The following is a 13,806-nucleotide window of genomic DNA, read 5'->3' as shown; positions in this document are numbered from 1 at the left end:
GGCGGGGGGCGGTTAGATGGTTTGGGGCTGAATGCACGCTAAGGAGAAGCGGGCGGATCATCTGCTGGCTTGCTGCTGCTGCTGGCGAGCTGCGTGTTCTGCTTGTCGTCGTTTTAAGAGCTGGGAGCACATGACGTGTGTCTGCCAAAAGCAATCCAACGACTGCTAGGTTAGATGTCTGTGAACTTGTTTTAAATGTTGTCTCACTCCCTTGTCTCGCGGGACGTCAAATTGTCTTCCGAGAAGATCACGTCTCGTCTACCTAATCTCCCTGCCAAGATTTTGTTTTATACTTAAAGATACGTTACCGTGGCTGTCTGTTTGTCTGTCCAGCATTTTAAATCACCTGTAGCTCACAAACCGTTTGACCTATTGACCTGAAAAATGGTACACATATACTATATGATGTCCACTATCCGCTTTTGAGGTGATGATTGACCTCCAAGGTTATTCCTCTTTTTATTTTATTATAGAATCAACTCTCGGCAGAGGCCAGCGGGGTGGGCGGACGGTCTTTGCATGCGTACGGGCGCCGTTCTCATTCCCTACCACCTTCGCCGTCACTTCCCCAACCTCGTCATATCTTAAATCATTCTTGAGGCAGATTGAAGACTTAAGTGCCAGCTTAAGTGAAAAATTAAAGAAAATGAACTAAATAATTGCAACACAAACATGGACTTAATGAGTTTTAATGCGAAAAGATCCCGACAAAAGAAGAGAAGAAGCGGGCCACTAGGGTGGAGAAAAGAAGAGCTGCTCAGGAAGGAGCAAGCGCATCAACCTCTGAGCAAACAAATGATAAACTTACAGAGAAAGAAAGAGAATGAAAACTAGGAATGCTCGAGTCAAGTGTATTCATTGCACGTTATCATGTAGTGCGCCGTTACTGGTGTATCAAATGAAAAACATGAAGTCTACTTTCATTACTTAGATTTTAACCCATCTTAGATTGGCAACGCAGCTAGTCTCGATATGTATATATTTAAAATCGAACGTCTCTTTATTTGTCTGTATGTCTGTCTGTCTGTCCGCTTTTCACGAGAGAACTACTTAACGGATTTACGTCGAGTTTTTTCTATAATTTTCTTGAACATTCCGGTTGATTTTGCGACTTCTCTCATTACACCAAGTATCATAGTTTGCTTGCAGCATTGTCGCATTCGTGCAAATCCAAACCAGAGGCAGCGGGTCAAGGGGAAAGAGGAAGTGGGTGGGGCCCTCCTGACTCGCGTGCCAGCCTCCATTCGAGTCGGTCTGATGTGGCATTGGTGAGAGGGTTTTAATCCCTCACACTCCCCCTAATCGAGACAGACTTGCCATTTTAATTTCAAGAGATTATAGTTCACAATGAAGCTTTGCTTTGCAATGTCAATTAACAAGACCCCGGGAGAGACACTCAAGTTGGCAGGGGTTGATCTTAGCTCACCAGGCTCCTCTCTTTCTCCCAGGTTAGTCAGGTGTTGGTGAGGCCAGAAGGGGACACTTACCCTGTGGTCTGTGTGTGAATCAAAATGTCCCAGTGCAGTGATGGGGACACTATGCTGTGAAAATGGCACTGTCCTTCGAATGAGACATCAAACCGAGGTCATGGCTCTCTGTGTCCATGAAAGATCACCTGGGCATCCTTTGAAAAGAGTGGGGTGTATCCCGATGTCCTGGCTAAATTGCCCACCATGCTCTAGTCATAAAGGCCTCCTAATCATCCCATATCTCTAATGGGCTCTTTTCTCACCACTTTACAACCTAATAGCTCACGTGTGGTGTGCGCCAAAATGGCTGCCGTCGCATCATCCAGGTAGATACTACACATGAGTGGTGATTGAAGCGGCTCCCCACTCACTGAAGTACTTTCAGTAGTGAGAAAAGAGCAATATATATATATATATATATATATATATATATATATATATATATATATATGTGTTTGTGAAAGATTATTATTATTAGTAATAATAGTAGTAGTATTAGTAGTATTATTAGTATTATTACAATTAGTAGTAGTAGTAGTAGTGTTAGTCTTTTTATTAGTAATAGCATTGGTATTAGCAGTATTAGTGGTATTATTAACATTAGTTTTATTATTATTATTATTATTATTATTATCATCATTATAATTATATTAGCAGTAGTAGTATTAGTACAGTTATTATTAGTATTATTAGTAGTAGTAATATTAATAGTAGTAGTAGTATCCTCCAACTTGCAGTGACAACTCTGGGGTTGGTGGCAGGGTTGACACTCCAGGCACTATAAAAACCTCACACCTGTTCCAATTGGGTGCTGAGGTGCCACCCTTTGCACTGCTGCACTTGGGGGTCCCAATCCGGGTGGTACGTCGTTTGATGGGCGTGGCAACACGCTGTATTCAGCACAGGGTCCCCAACCTCAACCTCAACCTCATTATTAAGGGGAGCACCTAAAATCTGCAGCCATATCCTTGATCTTAGAGATATTTAGATGTTAAAAGGAAAGATCACGCCACTGAACAAACTTGTCAACAAGCAGGACCACGGTAGATCTCTTTATCTTAGAGAAGACGCAAAATGACAAGACTCTTCTGCAGATTTCAGGATATGGCTGTCCTTGTGTGGGCACCTGCAGTCACTTGTGCATAAGATAAACAGAAGGGGAGATGACAGCATCCTTGAGGTGAGCCAGTGGATGAGTTAAGATGGCCACAGCCAATCGAGTTCCATCCCCAATCCTCAACTCCCAGTCGATATTAAAACACCATTAGAGAAAGCGACTGTCCTTACCCGTAGCGATGCCGGACCACATCTCTGCTCAGTCTTTCTGCCAGGTAAGCTCCGATCCTATCCAGCTTCTCTGGTGCAGACACTGCATAGAAGGTGAGCTTCTCCATATCGGATTTAACAAGCCCATCCTGTGTGATAAGAGAAATGTCCAGAGATTTTGGTTAGAAGGTAAGAAATCTAACAAACGAGGAGACACCTAAGGGTCCACCAGTGCTCCAAATATGCCACCCAGGTATTTTTTAAAAGTTGTCAAGGACTGACAATTATTACACATCATCTACAGAGGGATTTGGAGTTACTTCTGACAAGCTTAGACTATCTGGTGACAAACTGTCTATTATTATTGACAGTGTGTTGGCTAATTTGGCTACACCAGAAGAATTCAAATGCACCCTCCAAAACTCAATGAAAAATATAGATATATGATATATATTGTAAAAAGGCGCTATATAAGCGCCCGGCCTGACACAGATTCATACTGGAGGCAACGTATAAAATAAAAACTTATTCTTCTTCACCTGTATTTTCCTTTAATCCAATAAACTTAATATCACTGCTGAAATCCTATTGTTTCCATAAGGCATGTCATTTATTAAAAGGAAGTTGCAACTTTGAAAGCTCAGCCAATGAGAAACAAAAATTCAAAGAATTAAGAGGGGTTCCCAAACTTTTGCATATGACTGTATATCTACAGTGGGATGCAAAAGTTTGGGCAACCTTGTTAATAGTCATTATTTTCCTGTATAAATCGTTGGTTGTTACGATAAAAAATGTCAGATAAATATATCATATAGGAGACACACACAGTGATATTTAAGAAGTGAAATGAAGTTTATTGGATTTACAGAAAGTGTGCAATAATTGTTCAAACAAAATCAGGCAGGTGCATAAATTTGGGCACCGTTGTCATTTTATTGATTCCCAAACTTTTAGAACTAATTATTGGAACTCCAATTGGCTTGGTAAGCTCAGTGACCCCTGACCTACATACACAGGTGAATCCGAGTATTTAAGGGGGTCCATTGTAAGTTTCCCTCCTCCTTTCATTTTCTCTGAAGAGTAGCAACATGGGGGTCACATTACAACTCTCAAATGACCTGAAGACAAAGATTGTTCACCATCATGGTTTAGGGGAAGGATACAGAAAGCTGTCCCAGAGATTGAAGCTGTCTGTTTCCACAGTTAGGAACATATTGAGGAAATGGAAGACCACAGGCTCAGTTCAAGTTAAGGCTCCAAGTGGCAGACCAAGAAAGATTTCAGATAGACAGAAGCGACGAATGGTGAGAACAGTCCGTGTCAACCCACAGACCAGCACCAAAGACCTACAACATCATCTTGCAGCAGATGGAGTCACTGGGCATCGTTCAACCATTGGTAGACTTTACACAAGGAGATGCTGTATGCGAGTGATGCAGAGGAAGCACAAACAGGGCCGCTTGAGGTCTGCTCAAGCACATTTGGACAAGCCAGCTTCATTTTGGAATAAGGTACTGTGGACTGATGAAACTAAAATGGAGTTATTTGGGCATAACAAGGGGCGTTATACATGGAGGAAAAGAACACAGCATTCCAAGAAAAACACCTGCTACCTACAGTCAAATATGGTGGTGGTCCCATCATGCTGTGGGGCTGTGTGGCCAGTGCAGGGACTGGGAATCTTGTCAAAGTTGAGGGACGCATGGATTCCACTCAGTATCAGCAGATTCTGGAGACCAATGTCCAGGAATCAGTGACAAAGCTGAAGCTGCGCCGGGCTTGATCTTTCAACAAGACAACGCCCGAAACACTGCTCAAAATCCACTAAGGCATTCATGCAGAGGAACAAGTACAACGTTCTGGAATGGCCATCTCAGTCCCCAGACCTGAATAGAATTGAAAATCTGTGGTGTGAGTTAAAGAGAGCTGTCCATGCTCGGAAGCCATCAAACCTGAATGAACTCGAGATGTTTTGTAAAGAGGAATGGTCCAAAATACCTTCAACCACAATCCAGACTCTCATTGGAACCTACAGGAAGCGTTTAGAGGCTGTAATTTCTGCAAAAGGCGGATCTACTAAATATTGATTTCATTTCTTTTTTGTGGTGCCCAAATTTATGCACCTGCCTGATTTTGTTTGAACAATTGTTGCACACTTTCTGTAAATCCAATAAACTTCATTTCACTTCTCAAATATCACTGTGTGTGTCTCCTATATGATATATTTAACTGACATTTTTTAACAACCAACGATTTATACAGGAAAATAATGACTATTAACAAGGTGGCCCAAACTTTTGCATCCCACTGTATATAGTTGCCTCACATTTTTATGCAATCGTTTTGTTCAACCCGCTGAATTAAAGCTGAAAGTCTGCACTTCAACTGCATCTGACTTGTTTCATTTAAAATGCATTGTGGTAATGTACAGAACCAAAATTGGAAAAAAGTTGTCTCTGTCCAAATATTTATGGACCTAACTGTACATACATACATACACACACACACATACACATATATATATATATAGTTGAAATAGTTTTTACTGTCAAATAATGCAAAGAGTATGCGACACGTGTATATTTATATATTAGTTGTTACATACACAGAAATTTCATGGGTGGTGGCATCAACAGACTGTTGGAAGAGACGCTCCCTACTCAACTTGGTGCCTGCAGGTGTAATAAATGACAGCAGATGGACAAGTTCTACTCCTGCCTGATTACTGACTCAAAATGTTTTATCAGACTTGCTCTGTCAGAGGATAGTTAAAATTAAGATGTCCATTTCTACCAAAGAGGAGAATGGCCAAACTGGTATGAGTTGATAGAATGGCAAAAGCAACTCAAACAAGCACTCATTACAACTGAGGTAAGCAGAACAGCAGCTCTGAACACACAACACATCAAACCTTGAAGCAGATGGTAGGCTACAGCAGTAGGAGACCACAGCGGGTGACACTCCTGTCAAGCAAGAACAGGCAACTGAGACAACAATTCACAAGGCTCACTAAAATTGGACAATAGAAGATTGAAAAAACGTTGCCTGGTCTGATGAGTCTCAATTTCTGCTGCAACATGCGGATGGTGGGGTCAACAACAATGAAAGCATGGATCCATCCTGCCTTGTATCAACGGTTCAGGCTGCTGGTGGTAGTTTAACAGTGTGGGGGACATTTTCTTGGCACACGATAGGACCTTCTGTACCAAATGAGCATTGTTTAATGCCACAGCCTACCTGAGTATTGCTGCTGACCATCTCCATCCCTTTATGGCTGCCGTCTTCTGATAACAAGCCATATGTCACAAAGCACAAATCATCGCCAACTGGTTTCTTGAACATGACAAGGAGTTCACTGGACTCAAATGGCCTCCATATTCACCAGATCTCAATCCAGTAGAGCACCTTTGAGATGTGGTGGAACAGGAGAATCACATCATGGATGTGCAGCTGACAAATTTGTAGCAACTGTGTGACACTATCGTACCAATATGGACCAAAACACCAGAGGAATGTTTGCAGCAACCCTGGTGAATCAATGCCACCCGAAGATTTAGGGCAGTTCTGAAGGCAAAAGGCAGTCCAACCCGGTATTAGAAAGGTGTACCTAATAAAGTGGCCAACGAGTGCATGTACATTTGTGGTGTCCTGTGGTCCAAGACAAGCCAGGACAGAACCAGTCAGTTTAAACTTAACAAGCGTTATGGGGTGGCAGGGCTGGGCTAACAGTCTGGCCAGGATAACCCCCTGCCCATAGTTTTTAGTGGATGGACTTTGGCTGAACTGTGTTCCATGAGTACCTGCCACCCTAAACCCTTGACACACTGGATGCCAGCATTCCTGGGCCAGTACACCCAATTCATGTACCTGCAGGGCATGCTGGGAGTTGTGGTCCCAGTGGGGCAGCCTTGCTGAATTCCCTGAGCTGCCGGGGAGGGCTGTCCCTAATTTCAGAGCTTCAAGAAGTGAGAAAAGTGTTTAATAAATGTAATGAATTATTATTATTATTATTATTATTGTTATTATTATTATTGTTATTGTTGTTCTAATATCAAGTTCTGTAGTGTAACCCAGGAGAGAAGGTGTTGTGTGCCACGGAATGCCTAGACAAATGTCCTATGCTGCCACCCACCACAACCACCACCTTCACCACCCTTCTGAACTGGATCAAACCAGTTTGTGAATATCACATTACATTTCAAAATTTACACATTAAGAACCTTTTAAGAGCTACTGCTTCACACCCCATAAACTGCATCAAAATGATAGCTAAAGTAAGGAAAAAGTCATTACAGAAACTCTGGATAATTTACATTGTTATTTGGTTACAGAGCCTGGGGAGCTCCATTTATTATGTGTTTAAAGTCATAAAGCACTTACGTTTGGGTCTTCTGGAAATATGTTATCCACGAGGCGTTTATATCGTGGGCGCAGGGGACCACAGCAGCCACAGACGCCTGGAAAAAAAAAAAAAGAAAGAAATGATACAGCAATTACTGCCCACAGATGATCATCTGTGATGAAGCCCCATCAGCATGCCACCAACTACGCCTCGGCATTGCTTTACTCATCTACAGAACAAAATCTTAATAATAATAATAAGACATGAGATAGACGACAGTCATAAATGTGTTAGCCTGCTGTAAGCAGCAACCATATCTGATTAAAGAAACAAAAAAAAAAAAAAAGGAGCAGACATAACCAACAAAATTGGCAGCTCGGAGCTTATATCCATTATCTGGCGTGTCATCCGTAAGCCCACTCATTCCTACGGACTGTAACAGGCACGTCCTTCAGGTAATAATTAATTTATCAGCCATCATAGGACAATGGGGGTCAGAATGAAGGACATACTTTGTAATCGCACCCAGATGGCTTTTTGAGATTGGCACCAAATTACATTTACATTTCTTTGCTGGGCAGACGCTTTTCTCCAAAGTGATTTACAGAGCCTTCCATAACGTTTAGGAAGAAGACACACTTTACAGTACAGAATGGCCTTCCATAACTCCTTAACTTCATGATCTTTACTGATTTCTAGTACTCGTCTATTGTTGGAAGGATTAAAACCTTATGAACCTAAAGAAATGAAGGAGACCCTTCCCACCTTCTGCTGACCCACATAAAGCGCACCCACCATAACGTTTGGGACAAAGACACATTTTACAGCACAGAATGGCCTTCCATATCTCCTTCACTTCATGATCTTCACCGATTTCTAGTGCTCCTCTATTTCTGGCAGGACTTCATACTTAAAACCTTGTGAACCGAAAGAAATGAAGGAGACCCTTGCCACCTTCTGCTGAGCCACATACAGTGCACCCTCCATAAACTTTGGGACAATTACACGTTTTACAGTACAGAATGGCTTTGCATATCCCCTTCATTTTATGATCTTTATTGATAATCTCCAGTGCTCCTCTGTTTTCGGCAGGACTTCATAATTGACATCTGATGAACCAACATTACACTTACGAAGAAATGAAGAAGCACATCCCCACCTTCTGCTGACCTACATACAGCGCCCACCATAACGTTTGGGACAAAGACACACTTTACAGTACAGAATGGCCTTCCATATCTCCTTCATGATCTTCACCGATTTCTAGTGCTCCTCTAATGTTGGAAGGAATAAATTCTTATGAACCTAAAGAAATGAAGGAGACCCTTCCCATCTCCTGCTGACCCACATAAAGCAAGCCCACCATAACGTTTGGGACAAAGACACATTTTACATTACAGAATGGCTTTCCATATCCCCTTCATTTTATGATCTTTATTGATAATCTCCAGTGCTCCTCTGTTTTCGGCAGGACTTCATAATTGACATCTGATGAACCAACATTACACTTACGAAGAAATGAAGACACACATCCCTACCTTCTGCTGACCCACATACAGCGCCCACCATAACATTTGGGTCAAAGACATACTTTACAGTACAGAATTGCCTTCCATATCTCCTTCACTTCATGATCTTCACCAATTTCTAGTGCTCATCTATTTTTGGCAGGATTTCATACTTAAAACCTTATGAACCTAAAGAAATGAAGGAGACCCTTCCCATTTTCTGCTGACCCACATACAGTGCGCCCTCCATAAACTTTGGGACAATTACACGTTTTACAGTACAGAATGGCTTTCCATATCCCCTTCATTTTATGATCTTTATTGATCTCCAGTGATCCTCTGTTTTCAGCAGGACTTCATACTTGACATCTGATGAACCAATATTAAACTTACCTTCTGCTGACCCCCATACAGTACCCTCCATAACGTTTGGGACAAAGACACATTTCTGCTTGATGTCCCCCTCTGCTCCACAGTTTCTCAACGGTACTCGTGTACTAAACGGACGGCTAGTAACCTTTTCTATTATCGTGACGCAAATCCGATTTTCGTTTTTAATATTAGGCACCTATAGGCAACTATGCTCTGCCCCCACTAACTTTAAGGTTAGTATTTGTGGTAGGGGTAGGTCAGTCTAATAATTTAAACTCCAAAAATTAAGCAACTTGGTGAGCCTCCCCCACGGAGCCCAACACTAGAATGGGTAGGAACTGCCGTCCCGTGCTGTCCGTTTAGTACACAAATACCAAAAAAACATACAGTAATCCCTCCTCGAATGCGGGGTTTGCATTCCAGACCCCCCGCGATAGGTGAAAATCCACGAAGTAGAAACCATATGTTTCTATGGTTATTTTTCTATATTTTAAGCCCTTATAAACTCTCCCACACTGTTTATAAATATTCCCTTCACAGTTATACAGCATAAACCCTTTGTATTCTCTTAGATATTAGGTAAAATTCATTGAAATTATGTATGTAAACACACTGTTTATATACAGTAAAACCTAAATATTATTTTAAAGATATCGAGTGTCTCCGATATCACATATGTTACAGCCGTTACGATAGACAGGCCACCAGCAATAAATACGTACAATGTAAGAAAAATAGTATACAGTAAATGTGTGTACGGTGACACTAAACGTATATACATGTACTAAGTACTGTTTGTAGAAAATTAATTATGGTTACTCACCAACAATGACACGATGACTTGTCCGATAACGAGGAGTTTAGTTTTACTGCACAACAAAGGAGAGCGTTACAGTACTTCTAAAGGAGCCTCTTCAGGCGATTGTGTAGCACCGTCGTTGTTCTTCTTTTGGCAGTCTTCAATACAAATCCCTAAAGCAGATTCCATCCGGACTACCGCCTTATTACAACTCGTTTTGCGCCCTGGTTAAAAGGACACTGTGGCCGTAGATCTTATATTCTTTTCCTCCTTTTTAAATAAAAAGAATCGTAGCCTCATTGATGCCGTAATGGCGTCCTACAGCGGTGTAGCTTTTCCCTTTCTTCAACATATCCAAAACTTTACCTTTTTGGCAATCGTTAACATCTTCTGTTGGCGCTTGGGCACGGCCCCTGAAGCAATAGCAGGAGCAGATCGTTTTGGTGCCATAACGAAGGTTTGACTACACACAAAGATAAACACAAAAGAGCACAACTCTTTACACAGTGAAACACGTTGATGCAGAATGAGCGAGACGAGACTTCCTGGTTAACGCCGCGGAATCGAATTCAGTGCTCCGTCGCTGAGCCATTCAGCACACAGGAACTTAACTGCGTACTCTGATTGGTTAGCTTCTCAGCCATCCTCCAATAGCGTCCCTTGTATGAAATCAACTGGGCAAACCAACTGAGGAAGCATGTACAGAAAGTAAAAAGACCCATTGTCCGCAGAACCCGCGAAAAAATATATATCTATATATTTAGATATGCTTACATATAAAATCCGCGATAGAGTGAAGCCGCGAAAGTTGAAGTGCAGTATAGCGAGGCATTACTGTAATTCTTTCCATCCTTCAACTGAAAGTCAACACCCTTGTAACTTCTGTTTTTCACAAACCGACAGACAGACGGACCTACCTGAGAAGTGACAGCTTCCACCACAAGCATATAAGGCACTCCATTATTTTCAGCCAAGTGATACGATACAACTGTATTTGCTCAGACCGGGATAAACAACTGCAGGAGCTTAGCCAAGATTTCATCAGACAGACCCTCAAATAGGCAGAACTACCGCCATACCCAGAGATAACCTTCTGGAATATAAAAACAAAGACAACAAGAACGGCACCCTCCTTGTTGTCACCTACAACCCAAATCTTGAAGCACTCTGAAAAATGATAAAAGAGCTTCAGCCAATGCTACACAAGGACGAAACACTGAAAAATGGATTTCCAGAACCTCCTCTCCAGGCACACAGACAAACAACAAACCGGCAGCAACTAATTGTCCGAAGCTCCCTAAGTGAACCGAAAGATAACGGTACATCTCCCTGCTGCCTACAGAAAAGATGTCAAACGTGTGCTCACATTTACACTGGGTGCACAATTATTAGGCAAAGTTGTATTTTTGAAGATTCATTTCAATATGGAACAAACACAGTGCTGTCAGTCAATCCAAAATGTTAATAAGCCTGAAACCTGAATGTTTTACAAAGGAAATGTGAATGTGAACATTCTTATGGAGGAATATTTTGGACAAAATTAAATGAATAAATAAATAAATGCGTAAATAAATAAAAGTACTGTGAAATGTGAGCATAGATAAATATGTCATGAAATGAGAGCATAAATAAATAAATGTGTCACGAAAAATGTTTTTCGTTGCTTATTTATTTATCTCATTTTGTCCGTAACATTCCTGCAAACCGTCATGAAATACGGCTTGAAATAAAACTGTCACTTTCACTCGTCAAAGTTGAGAGGGTGGGCTCTAACACGCCCTCTAGTTACTGATTGGTGAATCAAAAGCACAAGAATTCATTAGAAAAATGCTTACTACTGCCGATGAAATGGATTCTGCCGAAGATATTACGTATTCAGAGAGAGAATTGACTCAACTTTACCACTGATCAACACAGTAGAGTTACGGACAAAATGAAATAAATAAATAAGCAACAAAAAACATATTTCGTGACACATTTATTTATTTATGCTCTAATTTCATGACATATTTATTTATTTAGGCTCTCATTTCATGACACATTTATTTATTTATGCTCACATTTCACAGTACTTTTATTTATTTACGCATTTATTTATTTATTTAATTTTGTCCGAAATATTCCTCCACACATTCACAGGGGAATACATTTGTGTGCAGAATTATTAGGCAACTAAAGGAAAAGCGAAAATGTTCCCATGTCACTTGGTTATTTTCATCTGTTAAAGTAAGAATAATAAACAAACAACGCAAACTTTAAAAATAAACATTTCTGACATAAAAAAAATAAAATCAGTGACTAATTCGGCGGAGCGGTGGCTCTGAGGCTAGGAATCTGCACTGACAATCGGAAGGTTGCCGGTTCGAATCCCGTAAATGCCAAAAGGGACTCTGCTCTGTTGGGCCCTTGACCTGCAATTGCTGAACGCTTTGAGTAATGAGAAAAGCGCTATATAAATACAAAGAATTATTATTATTAATATAGCCACCCTTCCTTTCAATAAAAGTCATAAACCTTCCATTCATAGAGTGTGTCAGTTTCTTGATCTGTTGACAATCAACTTTTTATGCCATAGTAACCACAGCCTTCCAGACACTGTTCAGAGAGGTGTACTGTTTTCCTTCCCCATAAATCTCCCATCTCCCGTAGAGTTTAGGTCAGGTGAGGAAGGGGGCCATGTCATTATTCTTTCATCTTTAAGGCCTTTACTGGCTAGCCACGCAGTGGAGTATTTCGATACATGCGATGGAGCATTGTCCTGCATAAAAATGACGGTCTTCTTGAAAGATACAGAGATTTTCCTGTACCACTGTTTGAAGAAAGTGTCTTCTAAAAACTGGCATTAGGTTTGGAAGTTGATTTTTGAGTCAATCTTCAACCCAAAAAGGTCCAGCTAGCTCATCTTTAATAATACCAGCCCATACTAGTGCCCTGTCTCCAACTTGCATGGAATCTGAGTTGAAGTGGAGCTCTGTGCCCGTTACCGATCCAGCCTTGGGCCCATTCATCTGGTCCGTCAAGTGTCACTCTCATCTCATCAGTCCATAAAACCTTTAAAAAAATCTGTCTTCAGATATTTCTTGGCCCAGTCTTGACGTTTCAACTTATGTGTCTTGTTCAGTGGTGCTCAGATTTCAGCCTTCCTTACCTTGGCCATGTCTCTGAGCACTGAACACCTTGAACTTCTGGACACTCCTGGTAGGTTGCAGTCCTGGAATATGACAGCACTGGAGGATAATGGGTTCCTGGTATCTTCACGTTTGATTCTTCTCAAACCTTTGGTAGTTAATTTGCGTCTATTTTTTTCTTTCTCAACACGTTTTTTGCAACCCTGTTGACTATCTGCAACAATTTTTGACTTTTCAGAGTCACTTAAATCTCTTTTTTCACCCATTTTTCCGGAGGAAAATACGCTGCCTAATAATTATGCACACCTTGATATAGGGTGTTGATCTCCTTAGTCCACAACCTCCCTCATTACACAAATACACATCACCTGATGTGCTTAAATCCAATAAGCATTCAAGTTTATACAGCTTGGACTTGGAATATATGTATAAAAACGATGATATGGTCGAAATAGGGTGGCACAGTGGCGCAGTGGTAGCGCTGCTGCCTCGCAGTTAAGAGACCCGGGTTCGCGTCCCTCCGTGATGATAGGGAAGTGTGTGCCAGGTGAGATGTGGGGTCTGGTTTGAGTCGATTGTATGTTTGGTTCCCTGGCATCTCCTGTGTAAGGCGTTGTTTAATGAATGTTTCTGGGTAGCCGTTTGAAGTGAAAAGATGGAAAAGATAGCGTCTTTCGTTCGTTTTTGTCTCCTTCCGATTACAAATTGGTCTGAATTCTTCTGAATAAAGTCTTAATACAGCTCCGTTTATGAGATGCTGGCTTATTGCTGGCGAAGTGTAATATCTTGTCTGAATAGCATTCCTTACGGGAGACACCTGTAATCAGGGTGGAGTCGTTACTTCTTTCAATGAAGATGTCCAGCAAATTGATGCGTCAGTTTGTTTCTTTTTCCATGGTGAATTGGACTGCAGGGAATATTG

The 13,806-nt window shown here is 41.3% G+C and overlaps 1 protein-coding gene across 1 annotated transcript in view; it reads right to left on the bottom strand.

The window, feature by feature from the left end:
• The window catches only part of efr3a (EFR3 homolog A (S. cerevisiae)), a 306,258-nt gene that overhangs the window by 170,516 nt on the left and 121,936 nt on the right, over window positions 1-13,806 (bottom strand). Inside the window, exons 3-4 of the mRNA XM_039753984.1 lie at window positions 7,116-7,192; window positions 2,757-2,884 (exon numbers count right to left, since the gene is read on the bottom strand). Of these exons, the coding sequence (XP_039609918.1) occupies window positions 2,757-2,884; window positions 7,116-7,192 (205 nt within the window). The remainder of the gene's footprint in view (window positions 1-2,756; window positions 2,885-7,115; window positions 7,193-13,806) is intronic.

The sequence above is a fragment of the Polypterus senegalus genome, chromosome 5 (assembly GCF_016835505.1).
Source record: "Polypterus senegalus isolate Bchr_013 chromosome 5, ASM1683550v1, whole genome shotgun sequence".
Taxonomy (NCBI): domain Eukaryota; kingdom Metazoa; phylum Chordata; class Cladistia; order Polypteriformes; family Polypteridae; genus Polypterus; species Polypterus senegalus.
Note: the sequence above shows the minus strand (reverse complement) of the source record. Positions and strands in the feature narration are given on the sequence as shown.